Below are 20,945 nucleotides of genomic sequence, written 5' to 3'. Positions count from 1 at the left end.
TTCCGCGGCAAGCAGGGTACGCTATGCGAGAAATACAAACGCACCACACTTCTTGTTTATTGATTTACTTCACATACAGTCAGCTACATATCAAAATACTAAAGTCATGCGAGACAAATACTCTCTTCCCCCTCTCCGGTGAGCAGCCATAACAGATTAAAAACATGCCAAACAGATACTCACCTCTGGATTCTCTCGTTGAGAATACATACTGTAATGGTAAAGATGAGAAAAGCATTTTTTGAAGTCCTGTCATCGGTGGTTATTCTCCCCCCAAACACATCCTTACTGAATTCAAAGAGCACCGCACCATTTTATAGGGGAAGCATATTACTGAAATTGGTCTGTATTTGTTCAAGAGCAAAATTCTTTTATTAACGTTTAAAAATATTTCACCCTTTTTCACCATATCTACTGAAGACATATGATGCATCAGTCACTTTCAAATCAATACTTCCAAAAGAAGTTGCTTATTTTACCGTTGCTTTTCAAGACAGACCCTAACTACAGTAAACCCCCAAGGAAAGTTAGTATCTTATTCCAGGGTTTGTAAACCAGTGCATGGGAAATGCAACACTTGTAGTTTCTTATTGAGCTTAAAGAGAAACCTCTGATTATTCTTTCAACATTATCTGCCTTCAAAGTGAAAATCAGAGGATGGACACCCTCTACACAACTAACATAAGCCAATTAAAATCTTAGTTCAAGCTCATTGGCAGGAATACCCAGGCTAGCTAAAAATTCCCACGAAGTCCAATTAGAAGGCAACCTCTAACGACTACGTCTACTTTTGTTCCAAAAATAAAAGCGAAGACCAAATGAACCATATACTGACGAAAGCTGTAACAGCGCCACGTTGGTTTTAGTAAGAAGAATGCCTTTTAATGGCAGGACAAAGAATTCCACAAAGGTTTCAAGAAGTAAAATACTTCAACTTCTGGGTTTTTTTCTTTCTCCGTTTCAGAGAGAAACTAGCTGCAAACACTGCTCCTGCTGCAAACATCCCAGCGCTGTGTGGCTACCCAAGGCCAGGGCGTTCGGTTCAGCCCACGTGCACAATTCTTTTGTGTTTGGCTTTTGAAGAATGGTGGCAGACTTGGTGTACCTCCACAAACCTAATTTACTGAAATTTTCGTTTAGTACCAATCTATGCATTGCATGCAGACTTTGGGAAAAAAGGTCTAACGAAGCTGAGTTAATTCGTAATTAATCTTGTGTGTTTTATATTAATTGAGACAAATTCTTCATTTGATTATAGTCTTCCTGGAGTACTTTGTGAAGTAAGAGTCATGGTTCTAATTTCAAATGAACTCCACTGGAGATTTTCATTTACAGAAAGCAAACTTTCTATCTGCATTGTAAATAAATATAGTTTCACACTGACAGTAACTGCTTTCAATTTAACCTCTATACTGACTTGAAGTAGATTACAAAGAAGGAATATAAATAAAACAAGTACGTGTATGTATATATGTATGTTATATATATAAAAAAAATACAAATCAAAGTCTGTTTATTTTTTTTAAAATAACTATGCATTTTAATGTCATGCCAAGAAGACGCACAAAGCTCTATCTTTTTGTACATAAAAATTGGTCAAACCACAAAAAATACCTCTGGCCCATTACACGAGATCCTTCCCTGAAGAGACCGAAGATTTCATGTGAATAAATCTATCTACCAAAGAACAGCTCTCTTGCTTTACTCATGAGGAATACAAGTTGATTGTCCTTGACCACCGAAGCTAAAGCCGTGAGGAGCCAGACTGTGGTTTTTGCAGCCACAGCCACATTTTCAGGTTGTGTGTGTTTGCATATGCACAAACATGTGAGCGAATACACCGGGAGTGGAGCAGGATTGATGGGAGCCATTCTCCCTACAGTTTTCTGCCTCAGGTAAAATTGCTGTCGGGAAGGGTAAAGAGTACGAAGAAGTACATTACCTACTGTAATTTTGCCCTGTCCCAGTAACACTCACACCAAGTATTAGGTGAGTAATCATCTGTCCTGATCCTCCTCCTATCAGTACCCCTTTGCTACCTACCAGCCTCACTAAGTAAAATTTCCTATTCTGGTCTTCCTATTTCCTTTCTTCAAAGGCTCCCCACTCTGCTTCTTTACTCCTGCATTTGCTCTTCACTTACTTAAACAACCCCTTCACCTTTTCATCGTTTTTCACCTCCTGTTTAATGGCATTGTGTTTTCCCTCCTAAGCAAAAGCAGGGCCTAAAATAGTCGCTTTGAGCAAAACACATTTCTAAGCTTATAATTATACCTAATATAAATACAGTCCTGGAGTAGACATCGGGATATAAATATACTGCTATCGCTGTTCTCCTTTATGCGTCTCCAGGTCTTTTGGTCTTTTTACCGTGCAAGCTCTTTGGACGCTATGGCCCCGCAGGTCTGCAGAGACCAGAGAAGCCTCTCACTCCTGGACTGTGCAATTGCTGGGTCTTGTCCAACGCCCCCGTGAAGGACAACAATGAGACAACGCACAGGGAACTGGATTCTTCTACTCTCTGCTCATCAGGCTGCTTCCCCCTAAAAGCATTGCTTTTTGTAGCCAGAAAAGCTGTCCCGGTTTGGGACATTATATATATATTAATTATTATTATTATAATATAATCATATATTATTATAATAATATATATTAATTATATATATAATAATAATAATTTATATATATAAGCATAATATATATATATATAGTAACAAAGACCTAAAGCTGCACCTAATGTTTGAAAATGCAAGAAATGTGGTAAATCAGAGATCACAAATTGGCTACAACTGAAATCCTGTACAGTCAGTGTAAGCAAGAGCTTTTGCTATTTTCATATATCCAAAGTGTTTTACTAACCATATACAAACAAAAGCCATTTGTTTCTCTTTTACATTGAGATAGACTTGTTAGGACACAGTGGCACACTATTTTAATCCTCCCAGTCTAATGGAATCTCCTCATAATGTAACTGTTTGTTCAAGATCTTTGTCTCTATTTATGCATTTTGAAAGATCATCAAAACTCACAGCAACTCGCATCCAACATTCCCACATTAAAGTTTTCGGCTTTAGTTTTCCTTTCTAATACGGTTTAGTTTAAACGAGTAAAACGCACCCTCTGTTGGGCCAAGCGTGTAATGACTTTTTTCCGAGGTCATCTTTTTAACAGCGTGGTTTATCAAATCCTGTTATGAAGGATTGTTCTTATGATTAACTGTGAACTAACGTACAACTCATGCAAACATCTGAATCAATGTTAGGCTAAAATAAAACCAAAGCAGCACAGAATATTCAGTGCTACTAGATAGCCATTAGGAGATTTATGATCTTTTTCAAACACTGCTTACATTTGTAGGAGTCATAAATCTTTCCAGCGAGCACTGGAATTTCATTTATTGTAACCTAAAACAAGCAAATATCTGTACTTCGTTCCAGCATCAAAGCATAATTAACACCCACTAACGCTGCAATGCATTTTTTTGAGCCGGACAAGGATTTCTAACTGGCACATTAAACCGCTACGCACGGTGCATTTTGGCTAAGGATGCTCGAGTACACTCCCAATATAAAAAGGGGCTTATTTTACCTGATTTCTTCTTATTAGGTGTTTCTAGGTAAGGGTGGGATTCAGTGAGGTAAAACTGGCCAGTGGATCAGAACAGAAAATGGCAAAAGGTAAGGTCTTAAACCAAACATACGCTGAGGCCTGTACCCATGTGAAAAAAAACTAAACTACTCAGATGAGCAAAGTGACCACGGGCTGGTATTTCAACACTGGAGTCTCACACCACAGCCAAGAAGAAAGTTTGTGTGACACACACAACATCAGAATAGAAACAATACTCAGTTCTCAAAACCAGAAAAAAATAGATGGATGACATCAGGAAACCAGGTAGTGAAGAGAGGTGAAGAGGGAACTGGGCTGCGGGAACCGTGAGTTGGGATGCAGAGTCAGCAGTATCTGCCAAGCCGTAGCAAAGGAAAGCTTCTCTGCAGCCCAAGAGGATATCCCATTTTAAACAGATAAAAAGCACACAGGTAGAACTGACTGCTGTGAAAGAAGACTTCTCCAAGGTCTGCGCTTAACCAACCCCTTTCACAGTGATATTTAATAAAATTGCATTGTGGTAAAATACCTTCTAGTAGTAAGAAAGAACTCTTCCTACCTTGAATGTATCCAGCTGCTGATTAATAGTCTCTGTTTCCATTCCAACAGGACCTTGGGACTCTTCATGTTCTTCGGCTCTCCTAAGCAGACTGGAAAATTCTTTTAGCTTACTGTAAAACTCCTCAACACGGCTAATAGTACCCTCCACGTCATCTTCCCTGGCTTTTGCTCTGTCTAGTAGCTTGTTGCACTGTTTATTTAAAGCTTCCAGGTCTCTTTTTATACCGATGAGATCAGGAGAGTCTTCAGCTTCTGTGGCTAACATCATTTTACAGTTTTTATTAGCATTTTCATTATTCATTATAAGATCCTCCAGCTTTTTCAGACAACATTTTATGTCCTTTCTCTGTGATTGCAATACCTCGAGATCTCTCCCCACTGGAGCCATGCTGTCAAGTTCATCATCAAACTCTGCAAACTGAGAGAACATCTCTCGGATCCTGTTTTGGAAATTGCCAATTCCTTGAAGTTTTGTCTCTAAAAATGAGCACCTATCTTCAACCTGCTGGCTCACTGCAGTGTATTCTTGCTCCAAAGATTCAGCTTGGAGCAGAAGGTCAGAAACACCAGTTGAATCAGAAGCTTCTACCACAAGGTCTTGGGCAAGCTTTTTTGCTAAATCAACATGAGGCTTTAAAGCCTGCAAGGTTTTCTGCTGGGCCTGCATCATCGTCAGGTGTTTGTTACTGAATGACTGAGGTCCAAGAGAGTTGTGAGCTTCCAGGTGCTCTTTGGCACTTTTAAGCTGTTTTTCAGATTCCCTGGATGATTCCTGAAACTCTTTTAGCCTTTGTGCCATATTTTCCAAGCTCTCTCTTTTCTTATGTAATTGTTCTGTGACCACATTCACTTTCTGATTCAGCACCTTAGTTTCTTCTTGAACAACTTCTTTATCTGTTTGACTTGCACTGAGCAAACTTTCAGCAGTATTATTTAATAGCTCCACCATCCCATGGTGTTTATCCAGGTCCTTCTGCCAGGCCCTCACCTGAACAATAGAATTCTCTATTTCAACAGGGTTTATGCCTACTTTTAATTCATCCACATTGCTTTGGCACTTCTCTATCCACGGCTGCAGATTTTCTACATGCTGCTTGTATTTGAGGGCTTTCTCCAGACAATCTGTTAATTTTTCTTGCCTTTCTTTTACCTGCTTATTCATTTCATCCCAGTTACTTCTGAGTGTGGCAATTTGGGATTGTAATGCTGCTTTGTCAGCTCCTTGAGTCTTCTGTAAGATACTTTCTCCTTCTGCAACAATTCTTTCATATGAACTAATCTGATCAGTCATGGTCTTCTGAAAATCTTTCTGTTCTTCAATTAGTGATTGCAAGGCATCAAGTTTGGCTGACACAGGACAAGCCTGGTTCAGCTCTTCTTTCTTTTTGCCTAGCCAGGCTTGGAAATCCTTAGACATTTGCTGGAACTGATGAGAAGCGGCATACGCTGACTGAAGCTGCTGAACATGGTTATCTACAAAAGAGAAGACAGCACAGAGGTTCATTATTAGAATTTGCCAACATTCAGTGAAGACATAATAATTAATATTGATTCTATTATGAATGAATATTCATGAAAGGAAAGATTGCCTTTAGTATGTGGTGTTTGACTGGAAGACAACCAAGTTTTTTGCAAGGGACAGACTTGTGCCCGTACTGCAGCAGAGCAGTGAAGGCATTTGGACATGAATCAAATGAGGTGAGTTCAGCCAACCTGTGTCTGCATGATTCCCATTCAGGGAGTGCAAAACACACAGTTGTGTTGCATGGTATTATGAAGTTAAATCACAGGGAATATTAAGTCATCTAGCCTAGTATTGTCTAACTCTTGGCCTGCAGGCAAGATGTGATCTTAGAGAGATCCTTTGAAGTTCCTTGTGACCAGAGGAAATTAAAAAGCTAAAACTGAGGCTGTGAGGGAGAGCAAAGGATGATATTGCTTGCAGTGTATTATTTGCTCAGTTCTGTTGCTCACAGGGTAAGGGAAGGCTGCAGACTACCAGCCCCCTTCTTTTACAGGCAGTTTTATACAATTACCGCTGCGTTTCACCAAGCCAGTAACTGGTGCTTGCCTGAAAATGACAATTTGGGTTAACACTCTGCACCTATGCAGTTAGTTAGCTCAGTGAACAGCATCCTCTTTTGGTATTCTAATTCACTGAAGATGCACCTGAAGGAAGAGGTGAGAAAAGCAGCCCTGGTATTGTGCTTCAAGTTCTCTCCAAAACTGTTCACTACAGATCCCAAGTATGGTTTTCACCTTTCCAAGGTATGGGAACCTTCCTAAATTCTAACCTACAACTGTTTGGGAGTTGGATTGGATAGAGAGCTGGCATTAGGCTCAGCTCACTCATGATCTCTATAAAGACACGTGAGACTATGATGCTTTACTTTATGCCTTAGTTGCTATTTTTTTTTGAATAAATACTAACCTGATTTCTGCTCAATATCCTTAAACGATTTTAAGATGCCATCTAATTGTCTTGTAAGTTCTGCTTTCAAATACTCTTCTCCAACCAGCGCTGACAGCTCTTCACAAAGAGCTTGAGCAGCATTTATAGTCTTCATTTCCTGCTCTATTTCCTCCTTCATTTCTCTAGCAATTTCTAGTTGTTGTTTCACAGCATCAGGTTGTGTACTCACAGCCAGGCTGCTGCTTAGTTTGCTATCCAAGGCACTTAGCTTATCAGACAAACTTCTGAGTAGACTTTGATACTCTGTGCTTTTCACAATGGCTTGGTCAATTCGGTCACATCTGTTCTTCAGTTGGCCAGTGAGGCTGTCCCACTTTTGTGCCACGGCTGCCAGCTGCTGTTTCACAATTTCATGGGAGGGTGGATGTTCACCAGGTCTCTTCAGAATCCCTTCACCAGCCATGGTTAACTGCTCGTATTGTGGCTTCCTGGTGTCAAACTCTTTGAGCAGAATCTGGGAAGAAAGAAAATTTCAAAAAGCATTCACCTCACAGAAAAAAAGCAGCAAAGTGCTTCTGACAAAACTCTTGTAGAATTTATTGTAGCTAAGCTCTCTGATTGATTACTCAATCTGAGAATTTAAAACCCAGTGAAATAATTGTATCTTCTACACATAAACTGTGTTGTTTCCAAGTGTTTACACCAAATAACCAGGAAAAATGAGGTTAATTTACACATCATCTAATAGAAATTCAATCAGCAGATGCAAGTAAACAATGAATTCTGTTAATACTACAATAATTAAGTAACCGTACCAAGTAAAATAATCGCTATTTAGTTTCAAGCAGTGTCGACGGTTTCCATATTTGTCTCTAGAACTTCAAAGAAGGTGTATTCTGACATAATATTGCAATGTATTGTTTTAGAACAGAGAATATTTGGATAATTCACAAAATGACCGAATGTGTATTTTAAGACCTTTAAAGTTTACATCACTGGTTCCCAGTATTTTTTTTTTTTTTGACAGTAAGTCACAGTGCCTGCACAAAAAGGGACCAATATAATTGTTTTACTTTACAGAACATTCCAAACCCTTTCTTTTAAACTCACTTAGGTTTAACTTTTAAGGACTGTTTAAGTGATACATTATAGTCTTATGCCAGCTGCCTAGATTTTTGAAGCGCTTACAAACCAATATTAAGTCACTTTTACATAGTATTAGAACATAATTCGTTTAAAACACTTCATTTTAATCAACATTGATATGCCAGCTTTAATAGTATTTTTGCAAAATAAAACTGCTATTTCTCATCACAGTTCAAAATAACTGGCAGCAACAGAAATGTCTGAAATTTAAATCAGACAAAGTTGCAGGAACTAGAGATTTTACTTTTGCTTCCTTTGTCTGCAGTTTGCTGCATTTCTGTAAACGAACTACTTCACTTTTTCCTTATACTTTTTATTCTGTCTTTCACAGTCTTGGCCCCATTATCTATTCACAGTACTGCATTTCACTTGCCTTCATAATTTTATTAGCTACTGGCACAGTTAAGTGAGTAAAATCTCAAAAAGCTAGTTCTATAGCATAGACTGTATATGAGGACTGATTGTAAAATGTTACATACACTCTCAAATTAATAAAACTTCAAAGGAACATTTTCATTCGACTGTAGAGAAACCACAGTATGGAGGAAACACAAAAATGTATCAGAGGTTCAGTATCTCCTCAACACTTTTTTCCTTTAGCTGTTCTGATCTCTCTTCACTTTTATGATAATTTTTCTCTTGGAATTACTGTAGTCCAGTATGACTTAAGCTGGTATTTCCTGATCAACAAATGTAATAGCTCAAACTAACTGTGCTGTACTCTATCTAAATGCAAAACAGTACTTTTCTAATAGCAAAAAAGCAGAAGAAACTTAAATCACTAATGCATATTGGCATGACTCACCTGAACCTGCTGCTTTTGTGTCTTCAGCATGTTAGGATCAATCGAGAGCGGTCCCAGCACACTGACCATTAACTCTTTTTCTACAAGCCAGTGCTTTAATTGAGCTTCTGTTGTATTGAATTGTGTCACGTAATTTGAAGATTCCTCCAGTTTTTGTTGTCTTTCAGATGTAACTTGACTGAGATACGTCCATTTGGAATCTAACAATGATAATGTTAACATATTGAATGCTTGTTCTAGCAGATGGGCTGTCAGACAGCAGACTTTATATGAAACATAAACAGAGCTCTCTAATAAGGCTTCTTGCTGATTAACTCCAGATGCCTTATTGCAGTGACTCGGCAGATATATCTTTTAACAGTCACATTCGTATACACTTGGATGAACGTCTGCAGTTTAGCACAGCCACGCGTGGAATTTTTAGAGCAATGAATATACAACATGTAATAAAATTGGATTAGAATATTACTAAGTGAAGTACCACCAAATTCAGGCTTCGGTCTCAAATGACATAAAAGCTAAAGAATTGTACTCAGTTATAACTTACGTGCCCGATTTAGATAGACATAGATAGAAATCTTCCCGCTTATTCAGGAAAAAGACACTTTTCCAAGGGTGAGGAGAAACCCTAACTTAGTCTTCTGCTGGTGAGGGGTCTGGAGAACAAGTCTTATGAGGAGAGGCTGAGGGAGCTGGGGTTGTTCAGCCTGGAGAAAAGGAGGCTGAGGGGAGACCTTCTCGCTCTCTACAACTCCCTGAAAGGAGGGTGTAGAGAGGCGGGGGTCGGTCTCTTCTCCCAAGTCACAGGCGACAGGACTAGAGGAAACGGCCTCAAGTTGCGCCAGGGGAGGTTCAGGTTTGATATTAGGAAGAATTTTTACACTGAAAGGGTTATTAAGCATTGGAATGGGCTGCCCAGGGAAGTGGCTGAGGCACCATCCCTGGAGGTGTTCAAAAGATGGGTTGACATGGTGCTGGGGGACATGGTTTAGTGATGCGTTTTTTTTTGTCAGAGTTATGTTGATGGTTGGACTAGATGATCTTGAAGGTCCCTTCCAAACTGGATGATTCTATGATTCTACTCTGAACAGCCCTCTGAAGGAGCACACCTCTTTCGAATGTTTGTATTAGGAGCCTGTGGGGATTAACTGCCTCATTTAAACATCAAAACCAGACACCTAATGACAGGCAATGAAAATACTTCTGTACACAGGTATTTCAAAAGTGCTGTGTGATCTTAGGTTCACACCTAGGCCAAGCTATAGTCTCTTACCCTTGTGGAAAGTGGCTTCCAGAGCAGCCCTTCAGTCTTACTGTCTTGTAACTTACTCCTTCCCTCTGTGATACCGTCAGTGCTTGCTCAGTCAGCCCTGATATTTTGCTAACTCTCCTTGTCCCTGAATCTCATCTGGGTTTTTTCAGTCTTTTTTCCTGCTTCACTGACTTTGACCTCTGCTCATTTTGTATTCATTCCCTTTCAACACTACTTAAGTTCTCTTGGAGACCTTACCTGCTCATGAAAACTTAAAACCTTTCAGAGTTTCACTTACAAACAGGATAAATCAGAAAAAATCTCAGCTTTTTAAAAGCTTTTTTCAAAAGCTCTTGAAAATTATGCATTGTAGTATCTCAAAATCCATTGTCCAAACATGGTCATTTCCAATTTTTTTGGCAAAATTTATGGAATGACTTTTAGAAAATGGTAAAAAGCCACCAAAACCAATGACAAAAGCCACTAGTGCATAGGAAAAAAGCATGCAGAAAAGCGTTACCAACAACTCAAACCGTTGCTTCCATGAAATTAGAATAAACTTAATTTGTTCTATTTTGTAAGAGCAACAACATACGTAACTGGAGCAATAACTGACCAGTCAAGTTTTAGCCACGTGCTGTTTGAAAGAGATAAAGCCCTCTCAAACAGGGAGTCAAGCTGTAGCCTCTCTCAATTGCACTCATACAAATTCGAAGCCCAAGGACACCAGTGGAATTACTCCACATCTACACTCTCATAAAGGGAGTTATTTCCACACAATTTAAAGGATAGAAGGGAGCGAGATATGAAAAATACTAGGGGTTTCTAATACGTTAAAAAAACCCCATAATAAAACAACTTCCAAATCAGCCTGAGCTATAATACAGCTTTACTGAAGTACCTATTTTATCCAGCACTTGTCTCCACTTGGGTGCCTCGGGAGAGTTGGGGTTCTTCTCCAACAGCTCTGTCACTTTGTCCTTTAGTTCCTGCACTTTATTCGCACTTTGCTTTAATTCAGTTTCAAAAAGCTGCAAATTCAAGTGATAAAATGAATAAATAAGAGACTGAGAAGAACAGTAAAGTCTGAGTTTGAAGTCCATAATACTGAGATGCCAAGCATGAAGATAAACAATAAATATCTATAAGCACATGTATACTACATTTCTTCTATAAATCTCAAAACACTTTATAATGGCATATGTTGCTGGTCAATTTTTTTGGAAGAGACAACCTGACAGATTTAAACTGTATTAATAATAATAATAATAATTGTTTCATTTGAACAAGTGACAGAACTAGAAGAATTCAGATAAATAAGATCCACTATGTCCCATCATATTCACATCCACTTGGAATCTGTTCTTGTACAGAAGGCACAGCACAGTTCACAGCAGAAATAACCCAGCTGGCACCAACAGGAGTGTGGTGTAGCCTCATTTACCTCAGGGGAACCCCTGCTGTCACAGATAGACTGCTTTTTTAGATCACCTAGAACTGTAATTTAAAGAGCACCATAGCTTAAAGTGCAAACCTAGCAGGAGACTGAGATGCCCTAGCAATTCCTAACTCATGCTGTTCTTACAGATAGAAGTGAAGAGTCCTTATGCCTGGCAAAAGGCTCTGATATGAATATTCCTAAGTAAGAAAGCTTGCCTTATGGAACACATTTGAATTATCCAAAACCCACTAAAACAAACACTGACAAACCTATGCTTGATTTAGAACTTTTACTAAAAGGTGCAACTGCACCAGAAGGATGACTCTTGCCTGAGCACTCACTCAGTTTTCCACTTAGCTGTTTATACTCTTCTATTACTACACTGGGGGTAAGATGCTCATGTTAGCTTTGCACATTCTCTGTTAAAAAATAAGGAGCTAGTTTTCTTCCACGGGTAGTTTGAATTTTAGGATTGAATGTTACCCAAGTCTGAGGAAAGTTAGTAGCTGTTCAGGTTAACTTTTAAGGGTGACCCGCCAAATATAAAAGAAGTACCTCAGCTGAATCAAATTCTGTCCTTGTTATCCACAATCACAAGCAAGGAAAGAATTTTCCTTGTCCATTACATTTCGCTTCCTAAATGAACCTTTACGTGTGTAAATACTGTCCTTCATTGCTAGAGAAGCATACGTCTCCAATGCTGAAACAGGACAGAAGCTTACTACTGATTCAGTGCTTTTCCCGTATCAATGTAAAAGAGGGGAGGAGACTGTTGTGCAGCTATATAACTTAACAAGCATGACGTGGCTCTGAAGAGAAACACTGCCTTGGAATAAGCATAAGCCGCTGCAGCTGCAGAGACCGGGAGGTCTGTGGAGTGTCACTGAAACAGCAGCTGCAGAAACAGCTTTTGGATAGATACAGCCCTTCAGATCTTACAAGCAATCCAGTATATATCTCTAAGCCACTAAGGAGATCAAAAAAGTTTATTGCATAATCGATATAGCCTCACCTATTTAAACTGGCCACCAAAATTATTATTTTTTGACCTGCACAACTCCTCTCTGACACAGTACTCCTTTTACTCCACTGACACAGTTTATCAGATTTGCTCTAAGCCTGACTGGCATACTTACTAGGATTACTTTAATACTCTCTGCAACATTAAGCTAGGCTGAGATATCAGTTGTGCAAATAGAATTTGCCCAATAACTGCAAGAAAGAGTATTTTTTGAAAGCACAAAGTACCTTATGTTGCTCAACTTGGGCTTTAACTGCTTCAGTATCAGCTGGAGCAGCTTCCCAGTCTGATGCCGTTTTGTCCATTTTTTGCAACCACTGCATCATTGAGGTCGACTCTTCCTGAATATTCTGCATTTTTGAAAGCGTATTTTCTAGTTCTGAAATCTTTTCCTTCAATAAAACTCCCAAATCTTCGTAACTGTGATTCACATCAGACATAGCTTGTTGAACAGCTGTCAGTTCTGCAAAAGGAGAGATGCACAAAGCCTATGTTAGAGCTTACAAGCCCTTCAAACAACACTGAGACTTCAAGAACTTCTAAACAGTCAGTAGTCTGAGTTACAACAGCTAACAGTCCCCCAAACAAGAAGCTGCTGGACGTGTTCAGAGTTATTTCTAGTTTGCTCTAAATGTGGTAACACTACATCTGACTGACCTAATCCTAGGGTCTGAATTGCAAGAGCTTCTCATTTCAAGGAAAATCATTACTTCTCATTTCACAGAAAATCATTACTTCCATACACACAGGTACACAACTACATTACAATCTTTCTACCCATTGTTATTTTACTATTTTAAGTAACAATTCCATGACAAGAAAGTTCAACATACTGGACTCCAGTTCAGTTACTTATACGACAGCCTAACATTACTGCAGTCATATTTTACTCACATTCATGTACCATTATAAACGTGTTTTATCACTGAGAGAGCACAGCAGGCAGACTGTGTCCTAAGCAGACTGTAGTTGAGGAGAACAGACACTGCAGACTTGGGTCACGGTAAATGGCTATCCAGAAGCACGTATAAAGTGCCTGCGTTAAGCTCCTTTCTTTCTGTGAAGGGGTCAGTGACATAAAGTGATATACATGTATGTAAAATGGGTGTCTTTGTATGTTTGTGTGTGTGCCTGTGGTGAATGCTGCTGAGTGTTAAAAAGTTTCAAACCATGTACACAGGTGTTAGAATTTTCTTAAAAGCCACATGTTATATTAAAATAGCTATCCCTGTATACATTTATAGAAGTACATACTGATTCAGAGAACACAGCCAAATTTGCCCTGTCTTCAAAGAAAATACCAAAGGTAGGTATTTTTACAATTAATTTTAGTATCATGTCCTAATCAATATAGTTTCCTTACTTGATGGTGATATGACTGGACATTAGGAAACAATTCTTCACAGAAGGAGCGGTCAGACACTGGAACAGGCTGCCCAGGGAGGTGGTTGAATCACCATCCCTGAATGTGTTGTCGTTTAGATGCGGTGTTGGGGGGATACGGTGTAGGGGAGAACTTTGTAGTGTAGGGTAGATGGTTGGACTCGATGATCCCAAGGGTCTTTTCCAACCTGAATGATTCTATGATTCTATGAAATTTCAGTCTGGTGGTGACTGCTACAAGCAGACTTACATGCAAAATTTTAAAAATACTTACATATTTAACAGTAATTGGCAAGCGCATTTTTTTATCACATCCTGAAATTTTTACTGACCTTTGTTTTTCAGGAAATCCTGAGTTCCTGGAGCTCCTCCTTCACCATTTAACATTGTGCCACCTGTGGATCAAGAGAGACCAAGTTACATGCTTATCTGGGCCTTTTCCCACCAAAAACCCAAGACTGCATTTCCTCTTCAAAACAACATGATACAGAGTGTCTTATTGTAACATTAAAGACATATCTAGATGCTAACCTTGTAATAGCAAATATTTTATTTCAATTGTTTTATATATTTTAGGTTGTTTTATGTTTTAAGCTGCTCCAGCCAGCTAGTGCAGTTAAGTGGTACCACATATGCAGACCATATGCACAGCCAGGGGGTGTGCACATGGATACACGTATAAGTGTGCACATAGGCATGACGTATAAGCAGTTCTACTGCTCTCAATACTATGCTAAATAAACGACTATAGTGGACAAAGGTCTATGCCCAGCTGTGAGGTCTACCCTCATCCATATGGTTAACATCACTTCCTTCCTCTCCCTAAGGGGAACCCGTTCCCTACTGACTACTGAGAACATGGCTTTACCCAGCCATGCCTGGGTATGGCCTGGAAGAGGGCTAGCTGGCAACGCTGAGACTCGGTTAACGGTTGGCCTCGATGATCTTAAGGGTCTTTTCCAACCTAAACAATTCTATGATTAAGCAGCACCTTACCTCTGCACAAAAAGCTCTTCATACCAACTGGACAAATCCTTCCCTATCTTGTCATGTCGAGCACATGCCCCATGACAGGGTTTGCAATGTGGAGTCCTTACTGTCACTCGGGAGGCAGCCGCTCACCCAGGCAGCCCTACTAATTAAACATAATTTCAAAGCCTCTGGAACGAGGGCTACATGGGCTTTGTAAAACGCCGTCAGACCACAGAGCCGGGACACAAATTCAAGCCACAGAGAACGCCAAGGAGAATCACTTCCTGCTCTCCTGCACATATGTATTCCCGGATGAGCAATTAACAGAGAAAGATTAACGGTTGCCTTGGAAAAGGCCATGCATCCACTCCACAGTACCAGCTGGACAGTGAGGACCACATTAGTGGCAGCTGGAGGATGGCAACAGAAAATAAACCAGATAAGAGACGTCACAGGCCCCAGCCAGAGCCTTGTAAATCTTCATGGTCTATTAGCCGGACTCCAGTATTTATAACTGTGATTAAGTGATACACAGTGCAGCTCTTGTCTAGGAGGACGAATACTCTAGTCTGGAGGATTACAGCTGCTCTTCTATGCTAGTTATTTAATTATTTTTCTATTTGGATGCATAGGAGTAGAGAAAGGGGCATAGAAAAGAGCCCAAATATCCCATATAAGGTTCAAAAATGTTCTTTGAAAGAATGAACAAGAATGAAACCAGAGGCAGCTACTACAAAGAGACGTGGAAAAGAAAGTGCTCTACTCTTGCCAAATAGGTATCCTCTACTGGGGGAGGGAAGTCTCCATCCTCCCAGTCCTTTGCAGATGATTAGTGAAGGCCAACCCACTCGAACTGACTAGTTTTGGAAATAAATTCAAGAACTGACTGATGTGCTTATGGCTATTAAAAGACCCTTGGTACCACATGCCTTGAATGATGGCTTGGTTTCTGTAAAACAAATTAACATTTAAACACTAGAATGCAGAAAATCATGGGAATAGATATGCTGTCTTTAAAATCAGGTTATCGGTAAAAAGGATTTAGCTGAAGCTCCAGACTGGAACCACATTTTGGCCCAAGGAAGTCATGCTGGGCTATGGAGCTGCTTCCCTTCTATGCTGTTGTTTCAACTAAAATACCGACTAGCATTAATTATGCTATTGTATTGGAATGATAATGTTTGCCTAGGCTCAATTTTTAGACAAACTGTGTCCTTACCATCCTTCTAACAACAACTCTACGACTCTGTAAACCTTTATGTGTTTGTTTGGGATCATACAGAACAGCCTTGTGGCCATGAAAGAGGTCTCTCTGTGACAGCAAAGGTGTGCAGGTACATCAGGATTTGCAAAAGAAGGGTTTGTATTTGTCCTACTTGCAGACTTGGTGGGTATGTGAAGCACTGAACGCCAATCAGAATAAGTCAGTTTCTCATTATCAGAGCTTTTCTGGGATGAGGTGAAGGCAACTGTGATACTGTTCATTTTTTTCATTATCTGGGAATTACATACTGAAGTAACAGCTTTAGGACCTGTTAATCATTTACATCAAAGTGCTTTTATGCTACGTTGGCAGTGTAAAGCAATCAGAATGTGTACTGAATTACTACAGCAGTTAGTTGAATGATAGACACAGCAAACGATGGTCAGAACAGACCTGGCTAACTGACTTCTCACAAGCCATAATATTCAGAAAGCTAATCCAAGGGTGAGATATTTTTACTTTTGTCTTAAAGGTTTTAAAAACTCCTGAAATGTTAGGCTTACCTGATTATACAAACGCATACCTGATTTTGCAACTGCTCTCAGTTTGGCAGGAGAAGTCACGGCAGTGATTAGATTACACAGCAATGTTCCTCTGCTATTCATTTTCTGCAGTTCAGGTGCTTTTAAAGTCCATTCATCTTTTAAAGTCTAGTTAAGAAAAACAGTAATTTGTTCATTACAAAACTGATTTCAGACTTAAGAGATTTAGTGCAGAGAAAGGAATAACCTTTCTATTTGGGAATCCCTTGCAGTATATCCAAACATGCAAAGGGAACGGGAACGTAAATGTAGATTGCAAGCTCCCTAATCCCAATTACTGTGATTGTTTACCCCTTAAATCTGTACTTTTATGTTATGCCCTATTTCCTTCAGCCATATTTCACTTCTCATCTACAATGTCTTACCAATGTATCTTCCAAAGGTTTCTTTAACTCCTCTGTATTCAGCGAGGGTTGCGCTGCTGGAATTCGTTCTGTTGTCTCTTTTATCCATTTCTTTAATGATTCTACAAGGAGCTCAAAAGTATCCATTTGTTTCTGACAAGATGATACATCCTCCTCTCTATACAATCAAAGACAACAAAAGAAATTGAGTACTGAATCTCCGTATTCCTTCTGATACTTAAACCAACGGATATTATCAATCTGGTATTGCTATTCCTAAATTCAAAGAGTCGCAAAACCTAATTTTATGGATATGAGCAGAACGTGGAAAATTTACTTTTGCTGTACAGGTAACTTACATGGAAGCTGTAATAATTTCTCTAGTTTTCCTTTGCAGTCTGATTCTGAACAGTACTCTATAGCAATTTGCAAAAGCAGCAATTTATATTCTATCAGAGAAGGGGAGGAGTATGGTTCTCTTAGAACTAACAAGACTCCTGTGAATGTCACAAAATTTAAAGAGTTACTTATCTTTACAGGCAACATTAGAGCTCTTGAACCAGACAAACTAACTACAGAGGCATTTCCAAACAGAATCTTTTTTTTTTTGTTTGTTTTCAATAAAACCCCCTCCCTACTCTGTGATTAACTGCAACCCTTTGAGATTGCATGCAAGAGGATAACAGTCATCACAACATTCACGCTGTATTATGAGGAAAGGCAGAAACACTTTAATTATTCAACTTACTTTTCCTTTACAGTCTCCTCTACCTCTCTAAATTTCTTTGTCAAAGCATTTACTTTTTCTAATACCAATGCTTTATCTCCAGGAAGAGCATGGAATGAAAGTTCTTCAAGAAGCTGCTGCAAAACTTCCAGATCCTTCTTACGTTTTGCCAATTCTACACTAGCTTCCTGCAAAACAGAATTACACTCCTCATATTAGACTTTAGAATCACTTGTTCAAAATTAAATTCTTGATTTTAGCTAACCCACTGAAGTTGGGAAACAAGCATGCCTTATTTATTGTTCAATCATTTAGATGAGTTGGACTAGAAATGCACAATTTATACAAATATACAGTACCTGCATATACTGGGACACTTCACTAACATCCTTTCTTGGTGCCTCCGTCTCACCGAGTGCCTGGTTCTTCTCATCTAGAAATGACTGAAGTTTTTCTGACAGACCTTCAAATAACTCCACTTTAGTCTTCAACTCCTCTATTTTAATAAGCTTCTTTTTATGCTTGTTACTTGCTTCAGAAAACCGTCCTGCAAGTTCACTCATTTTAGCTTGCAGTGTGGATGCAGTGGATGGATCTGCTGTTTCCATGAACTTCTTCACTTTTTCATTCATAGCGTTTATACTGCTTTGGCGACCTGCAATGTCTTGTTCTAGCACCTGAAACAAGCAAGAACTACTTTGTATTGCTTATAACTAAATTTTAAGTGGTGAAATTGGTCCAAGCAACAAATCAGTACAGTTAGACCATCAGTGTAGATCTATCTACTTTAGCTACAAAAATCCTTATGTGCAGTTTCACTTCAAGCAACAGTCCTCTTTATAAAGTATTTTGAATCCATTAAAGGTGCCAAACTAAGATTTTTTTTTTTCATTCTTTCTTGAAATCTGAATTATCAAACAAATAATTCTTCTTTCAGAGAATAGTACTTACAATGCTTTTACTAATAATATCCTGAATAGCAGCAGAATTCAAAGGCACTTGATCTTGTTCTTCAAGGCTCTTTTCAACTCCTTCCATCCAATCCAGCATTTCATCCAAACCATCCTGCACGCTTAGGGATCGTGTCAGAGTTATTTGGAGCTTCTCATTCCTTTCATTCACAGACTTGGATAAATTGTCATACCTCTCCACAATATCATCTGATAAAGAAAAAAACATATTTCAATTTTTTCCTTTAGCCAAACTAAGCTTTTAACTCATTTCACCAGTTCTCACTAGGTAAGTATGAGTCAAAAATGGCCTACATCAAAACAAAGCAAAAACATCAGCTTTATTCAGTAAAAACACACATGCAAAGATCAAAATCTCCAAATACAGCCAAGGAGCCCATAGGACAATGAGCAGCTTACAGCTGTGCTCCTCAGCTTTTAGAAGCTGGTTCCCATGCACCTCTAGCTTATGGCAGTTGTTGACTGTTCCCGAGAGATAAAATAGCAGAGTATTAAGATACCTCTTCTACAATTATGTCTCTTATGTTACTGTTAGAGCTGAAAGGTTCTTCCAGACGGTTCTTCATTAGACCTTTAACACTTTCTAGATAAGTCTCTGGAAGTTACAAGTTTCAAGTACCTCCCATGGAGTTTCATCACCAACTCCAAAGTGGCAAGCCCACAGCTGTTTTATTTTGTTGCTCTGCAAGTTACTTAAGGGATTCCAGTAAGAGACAGTTGTGTGATGCACATAGAGGCTCTTCAAACTTCAGACAGTGGTGAATGTCACGCTGTGCTACTTCTCACAACTGATAGGAAACAGTACTGGGTGTAGGTGGTAAGGTTTTGGTAGTGGCAAGGTTTTTGGCCTCTGTGAGAAGACACAGGATTCCAGATGGCTCCAACTGATCCACCACAGGGCACAGCTGAGCTCCCTTGGCCAAGATGGCAAGTGCCTCTGGGAAAATGTGTTTATGAGATGGGAAAAATACTGCCTGGGACTAGAAGTGAGGGAAAAGGAAATGTGAAAAATAGCCCTGCAGAAATCAAGGTCAGACAAGAAAGAGGGGGAAGAGGTGCTACAGGTGTTGGAGCACAGCTTCCCCTGAAGCCTGTGGAGGGCAGTTGTCTGCCTGGAGCAGACAACCACACTGCAGCACGTGGAGGACCCCACGCTGGAGGAGGTGGATATTTCCTGCAGGTATTGTGCCTGTAGAGAGCCCACACTGGAGCAAGATTATCCTGAAAGATTTCAGCCTGTGGAGAGGAGCCACACTGGAGCAGGGAAAAGCGTGAAGAGGAAGCAGCAGCAGAAAGGAGCTGTTATGGACTGACCACAACCACCCACTCCCCAGCCATCCTGCACTGTTTGGCAGGGAGGAGGCACGAGTAGTTGGGAAGGAAGGAGTAACGGTGAGCCTGTGAAAAAAAGCAGGGTGGGAGGAAGATGCCGCTTTAATTTGTCTTTGTTTCTCAGTATTGAAGCCTATTTTATTTGGCAATAAATGAAATTTAATTTTCCCCAAGTCAACTCTGTTTCACAGCAATTGGCAAGTGGATCTCCCTGCCTTTATCTTAACCCATGGGCTTTTCCATCTTATTTTCTACCCTCATCCTGTTGGGCAAGGGGGGAGAGAGATCAGATAGGTGGGCATCTGGCAGCCAGCCAAGGTCAACCCATCACAGACAGTTTCTTAAAGTCAGAAGGAAATAATTCCTTGGCTAAGCAAACTTCAAATAATTGCTTGGAAACAGATAGCTGGAATCATGTTCCTTGAACCTGAATGTGCTCCTTCCTACCGGAGAATTTATGATCCTCAGCAAATCACTGTTTGGAATGCCTATCTGTAACATGAAAATTAAACGTAACTCCCATTTCTGGGGAAAAAAAAAAGCAAAAAAAAAAAAAAGACAGCTTTTAAGTGAAGAGCATATGGATCAACGTAGGAGACAGACCAACAATGCAGTCACGGTGTAACAGCTTATGACTCAACAAAACATGGACTTCAACAGTGACATAGGAATGTGGAAACTCTGTATTTTGTCTCCTCCAGTACCTGCATGCAGAAACAAGTGATAAAAAGAGGTTTTAAGAAAAGTAAAAATTTTACCCAGTGTTTTCTGAATCTCATCTTTGTCTGGTGTCAACTCTCCCCTTGTATCCAGTAACACTTCAGCAGCCTTTTTCAGTTTTTCTACAGCAATTTGGTGGTTAGACACTTGTCCCTGAAGAACCTGGAAAATTCCACAATTATGAGTTATGCTTTTCAATACAGCTAATAGTTACACATGCAAGGCTTGAGATAGGCCATAGAACCTGAACTTAATGCTGGGAATAAACTAACTCAATTTGTGACCCCTCCTTAAGAAAAATCTTCACCAGTGGCTATGACTGCTGTTGACCTTCTGGCCCTTGTTTTAGTTTATTCACCATCTTTTTTTATCTTCTGTTTTACAATTCTTCTCTGCCTCAACTGATCTCTTGCATGTAACTTCAAAATGTGTTTTTTGATTA

At 39.5% G+C, this 20,945-nt stretch overlaps 1 protein-coding gene across 6 annotated transcripts in view; it reads right to left on the bottom strand.

Moving 5' to 3' along the window:
* The window catches only part of DST (dystonin), a 329,300-nt gene that overhangs the window by 74,653 nt on the left and 233,702 nt on the right, over positions 1-20,945 (bottom strand). For all 6 annotated transcript variants that reach the window (XM_074153812.1, XM_074153811.1, XM_074153813.1 and 3 more), the window contains 12 exons: positions 20,542-20,665; positions 18,432-18,640; positions 17,840-18,157; positions 17,502-17,668; positions 16,775-16,931; positions 16,391-16,517; positions 13,964-14,026; positions 12,476-12,711; positions 10,688-10,817; positions 8,535-8,734; positions 6,602-7,097; positions 4,169-5,643 (listed from right to left, as the gene is read on the bottom strand). In XM_074153812.1, coding sequence (XP_074009913.1) covers positions 4,169-5,643; positions 6,602-7,097; positions 8,535-8,734; positions 10,688-10,817; positions 12,476-12,711; positions 13,964-14,026; positions 16,391-16,517; positions 16,775-16,931; positions 17,502-17,668; positions 17,840-18,157; positions 18,432-18,640; positions 20,542-20,665 — 3,702 coding nt within the window. The remainder of the gene's footprint in view (positions 1-4,168; positions 5,644-6,601; positions 7,098-8,534; positions 8,735-10,687; positions 10,818-12,475; positions 12,712-13,963; positions 14,027-16,390; positions 16,518-16,774; positions 16,932-17,501; positions 17,669-17,839; positions 18,158-18,431; positions 18,641-20,541; positions 20,666-20,945) is intronic.

Source organism: Numenius arquata, chromosome 9 (genome assembly GCF_964106895.1).
Source record: "Numenius arquata chromosome 9, bNumArq3.hap1.1, whole genome shotgun sequence".
Lineage (NCBI taxonomy): Eukaryota > Metazoa > Chordata > Aves > Charadriiformes > Scolopacidae > Numenius > Numenius arquata.
Note: the sequence above shows the minus strand (reverse complement) of the source record. Positions and strands in the feature narration are given on the sequence as shown.